This window comes from Bombus impatiens, unplaced genomic scaffold, assembly GCF_000188095.3.
Source record: "Bombus impatiens unplaced genomic scaffold, BIMP_2.2 scf_0136, whole genome shotgun sequence".
Classification (NCBI taxonomy): Eukaryota; Metazoa; Arthropoda; class Insecta; order Hymenoptera; family Apidae; genus Bombus; species Bombus impatiens.
The window spans coordinates 1357952-1363070 of record NT_176555.1 but is presented as its reverse complement, the minus strand read 5'-3'; the positions used below and the strand labels follow the sequence as shown (position 1 = coordinate 1363070).

At 47.3% G+C, this 5119-nt stretch overlaps 1 protein-coding gene across 1 annotated transcript in view; it reads left to right on the top strand.

Moving 5' to 3' along the window:
• The window catches only part of LOC100743820 (homeobox protein caupolican-like), an 80305-nt gene that overhangs the window by 45497 nt on the left and 29689 nt on the right, over positions 1-5119 (top strand). The window contains exon 4 of the mRNA XM_033319194.1: positions 4880-5013. Coding sequence (XP_033175085.1) covers positions 4880-5013 — 134 coding nt within the window. The remainder of the gene's footprint in view (positions 1-4879; positions 5014-5119) is intronic.

Genomic DNA, 5119 nt, shown 5'->3' with positions numbered 1-5119 from the left:
AGGTATCGGGTGAGCAAGCCTCGCGGGTCAACCTTGCACTATCCGTACATAGGTTAATATAGAGAATACATCGACATACAAATTTGTGTAACCCGCTTTAGATCGAGAAGCAAATGATACGCCGAACAGATTGCTTTTAAACGACCTGACGCGACGAATTGAATTTATTTACTACAATACGTAGTCTCCTCGATACGTAGCTGAGAGGAAGTCGAACCTACCGCAGTCCCCCGTGTCAGACGTCAGACGAAAAATTCAACGCGGCTCCCCTATCCGGACGGTAGTTGGCGTTATTAGTCGGGCTTGACCGATCGACGCTCGAGGAATGCCATTTGTCGTGAGACGATGCGCCGAACGTCATAGCTTTGCACCTTTATCGCAATAAATTGCAGCTAGCCCGCGGCCTGCTCGCCCTGGTCAGCCCTTCGTGGAATTTCAGCGGCGTCGTGCAATTTCGTGCACGCGACGAGATCGTTCAGCCTCCCGCGGTCGTGCGACAACCGAGCCTGGAATGTCATAAATGGACGACCAGCGGGAATTTTGAGAATTTTGACGAGCCCGCGGTTACCCTCCGCTCGCGATATCGATGCCCTCTTGACGTTCGTCGTTTAATCTCGCTAGGAGGCGGAAGGATTTAAAAAGTGTAACGCGCAAGTTGCCAGCATCTAGAGAATTTTCATAGTACTTTGCTTATTAATCAGGTTGATAAACGTTTCTATAAAAATAATACTTATTTTCATGTATCGTACAAAGGATAAAACGGTGGGTGGCACACGCGTGAAAATACGACCCACCAGTACCCGAATTGGTAATAAAGCTGCGTTATCGTGTGAAAATAGTTGTTGCTCGCCAACTAATCTTATCTGAAAGGGTGAAGTTATTAGTAACGCATATCGAATATAATGTAGATAATCTTATCGCTTCTCAGATATATATATTGACTACGAAATGAAATAAAATGTAGTCGAGTTTGATAAGCAACGGTTTTGTTTCGAGCAACTTTTATCCTATCAGATGTTCCGCCATTTGAGTCGCGAATACGCTGAAACCGTTCGCTTTATTTTCCCCATTTCCCGCCGGCTAACTCGCATCGGATCGGGTATTCCTCTTGCTGCATGGCTCCCTGAACGTCTTTACTGGGCAATAACGCCTTTCTGGCGCGATGGACCTTCGCAAATTTCCACGTCGTGATGATCGTTCGCGTACATGGAAAGAAGAAACCCGTAAGACCTCAGAAGAAGAAAATCGAATAAAAGTCTTTGATTTCAGCTCGGTACTTGACTCGCGAACACGCATTCTGTTACCTAAGAGGAGCGCGCGCGCGCCAGCTCGAACGCGTACACGAAATTCTTACATAATGAGGTGATTCAAATAAGGTCATCGACAGGCGGCACATGCAGCAACGACGATGCTGTCGTCGCGCAAACCAATAGCGGCGCGAATTTCCTCGTTTCAACCTGTTCCTCTACGTTGCCGTTGCTCCTTCTCGTGTTCCTTCGATCTTTTCTTCCTCGTTTCACTCGTGACCCTTTGTCTCTTCGAAAGACGAGGAAGGAAAAAAATAGAGAAAGGCAGAAAAAGTGGGGATCGTTAAGCAGGAAGCATGTGCTTCCGACGATTCGGCCGGCGCGCCGTCGTTTCGACGAGCATTATAATATAATAAGAATCGGATTAGCATTGAATGAAGTGGGTGGCGCGAGAGCGAAGAGCGATAAAGGAACTAATAAAAAGCGGCCTCTTTTAGCCGACCACGGTGGTCTTTGTTCAACGCAAGCTCTCCGCAGAATAAATAGTCTTCCGAATAGAGAGCATGTACGATCTATCATCTCGCGAATGAAGGAACGTTCAACGAAATCTCGCGAACCGATCGCCTCGTAGCTTAGAATGTTCTGAAAGCTGCTGTCCCACGCGAAAACTCACTACGGCTTCATTATCGTTACGCATCGATACTAAACTCCGTCCGATCCCTTCGACCCACCCTGTCGACCGTTAATTAAATTATCGTCGAGCCGAACTGCTGGCCGAGCCTCCAACTTTAAACTTCGAGGGCCTCGTGTCACGTCGTCCCCTCTTTATATTCGGCCAACTTTTCCGCCGGTTGTCTTTTGTCGCTGACCTCAGGATCGAACTCCGCGAAACGGCGCCGTCCAACTTGCCATTGTACTCGGCCGTCAAACTTTCGGGCAGTACGGCCGCGTGTGCTAATTGGCCGTGTGTGTATGTATATAGGTGTACGTGTGTGTATGTGTGTGCGCGCGCGGGCGCGGCGAATCACGGCTTCCCGAGGGTGTGGAAGAAGCGTTTGGATTAAGTTTTAGAGTAACGTGGTAAGGTTTGTTTTAGCTTTGTTTTGTGTTACACGGAATTAAAAAGGGTTGGAACCTTTCCTTTTTTTACTAAGCATCGGTTTAGCGGTTACAGGTTCGAAGCTTTCTATAGCGAAGGAAAGGTTAGAGTTCCGGCGAACAGTACGTATCATGCAACATAGTCGTAAAAAGAACTCTCGGCAAATAAAGTAGATGCCGTTCTCTCGCTTTCCTTCTCCATACGCGATCAAGGACGAATCGACGAGAACTTGGAAATTTTTTAAATTGTAGCATCCATGGTACAGGAACATGGAAAAAAAGCTTGCGTTCGCTATTTCGTTCACCTTTCGAGTATCAGAACCACGAACAACGAAAAGAACGAACGGAACGTTTATTCGGCCTCGAATCTAACGTTAATCGAATTTATACGCTTCCACTTGCTGTTTAATAATTTCTGGGCTCGTCACGTATACTCAAATGCACGCCAGTCGCAAATCGCTTCATCGCAGTCGATCCACTGATATCCGTTCGTGCACGTGCTCTCTGATAATAATCGGCCGCGACATCGTTTTTCGCCCGGAGACGCGGCTGTATCGTGACGCACGCTGATCAAACGGCGAAAGATACCGTCTCTGTAATTTCTACGAGCGTTTATTGGAAGAGAAAGAAACGTATAGGTTTCATATTCGAAAGTGGAATGGTTCGTTACTACAGATATATTAATTGACTATGATTTTAAAGGTAATATCGGTCGCTTGTAGTTTCGAAGACCAGATATAAGGATCAAGTCTATGCGAGGCTTGTCATCTGTCCTAATGCGTTCAGAAAATTCGACTGGCGCATGTTTATTGCTACCTTAATAATGCACGGTGGGTCGTATAATCGGCTGGTGACCGAGCGGCGTTCCGCACTCGTAACAATAGTTGGAGGCGTCGACGGTGGACCACCCGCGGTTCTCCATTAAAGTTGCCTCCGTGGAAAGAGAAGGCATGGAAGTCCGGCAACAGGGGACAAATACGTGTGCCCTTTCTTTCTTTCCTCTTCTCCGCTTCTTTTTTACATATTGGAAGGAAGAAGGGAAAAAAGAAGGTGGTCCACAAAGGTAGCCACGGCTACCGGAGCGGAGCGGATTCGAAAATCGAAACGAAGGGATGAACCCGGCGAGAATTAAGAGTCAGGGAAGCAAGGCGAACGAGTCGCCGCCGATCTGTGTAACGCGAAACTTCCTGGCGCCAAACGGCTTTAAGCCTTCGTTCTAATAATATCCCATTGTGCTACCATTAGCCAGCAAACGCGCCGCCACCGTTTCTCGTGCTTCTCCACCCCCAAACGTCACTGCCTATTCTCTCCTTTTTTTCTTCGGGTCTCTCCTCGATTCTCTGTCTCTGACTCGAAGCAAAGGGCGTCTTTATGACGCGCTTTGTACCGACACTTGGAAACATCCAATTCCCGCGAGTCGGTGCTCCAGTAGACATATCCGGCCGAGACGGAGTCGCAGCGTCTGCGTTGGCTCGTTTAAAACTCGAAATTTTCGTTCCCTTGCCTCGTTCGTGTCTCTCTTTCTCCAACGTTTGTTTCGTTTTTCCTTTCGAAGAACCAGGCGAAGTGGAAGGAGAAAAGAACGACGAAGTACACGATTGTTCGCGGCGATAATCGTCCCTGGAATCGTTTTATTACTGGCGAACGAATTCGCTGGTGGATAATACGAGCGTTTCTCGTGGGTGTAGCTCGATTAACGGATCGTCAGTCACTCGTCGATGGATTGACTGATCCGCGTGACCTCGTTGGAACGAACCTGCGCCGCGGCGAGATTGCCGCTTAAGATGATGGATCGATCGATTTTAATTCGGATGGACCGTTTGCATAAATTGCCGCGAGTGGGCTGCTCCGTTCGGGACAGGGAATATTCGAGCTTGGAGACGAAATTAGTCACGAGGCGGCGGTAAAAATAACCGTCGCTTTTGTATATCATTCTTCATGGTCGCGATTCTGGTGCTTGTGCCGTTCTTGTTAACATACGAATGCGATATCTCGAATGGTACGTGTAATCGTACGGATAAATGATACACGTTGTTGAGTTTTATACCGTGTATTTATTTTAGCTTCGCCGGAAGGTGTGCAACTTGCCGAGACAATGTATTCATCCTTGGTAACCATCGTCGCTTGTAGCTAATCGATCATCGTTTTAAAAGTTGGTGTAGCGTTGTCATATGGTATCCAATGTTTACAATAAAGCTAGTTGTAACATTGCGGTCTTAAGCGCTCTCGCACGGCTGACCTTAATACGCAGATAGATAAGAAGGTGGAAGATGGATCGTGTTGTTCGTTTTCGTCTCTTCTCCTTGATGTTACAAATAATTACCAATTAATAATGCTAATTTGCGCCATCTAAAATTAAATTCCTCCATGCGGAAACAGAATCTTTACTTACTCTTTCTTTTTTCTTTTCTTTTTTTCTTCTTTTTTTTTAATTTCCTACCGTAACTTTGAAGGGTACTTTGAATTTCTAATTTCTACACGTTCGAGTTGCCGCAATCTCTACTAAGGTAATTAATTATGCGATTCGATTGCAGGGAAATCCGTACGGATTGAAGGACACGACGGGAATGGGGATGACGGCGGATATGGGTGCTGCATGGGGCACGGCCGCCCTCCAACCTGCCGCTACGGGTTACTATCCCTACGATCCAACCCTGGCCGCCTACGGGTAAGTTTATCACCAGGTTTCATGGTCTCTCGGCTCCATTAGATTAAACCACCAGCCGCGTTCCACTCTCTCTCGTCCCTTCGCGTGGCTCGAGAACCGCTCTCGG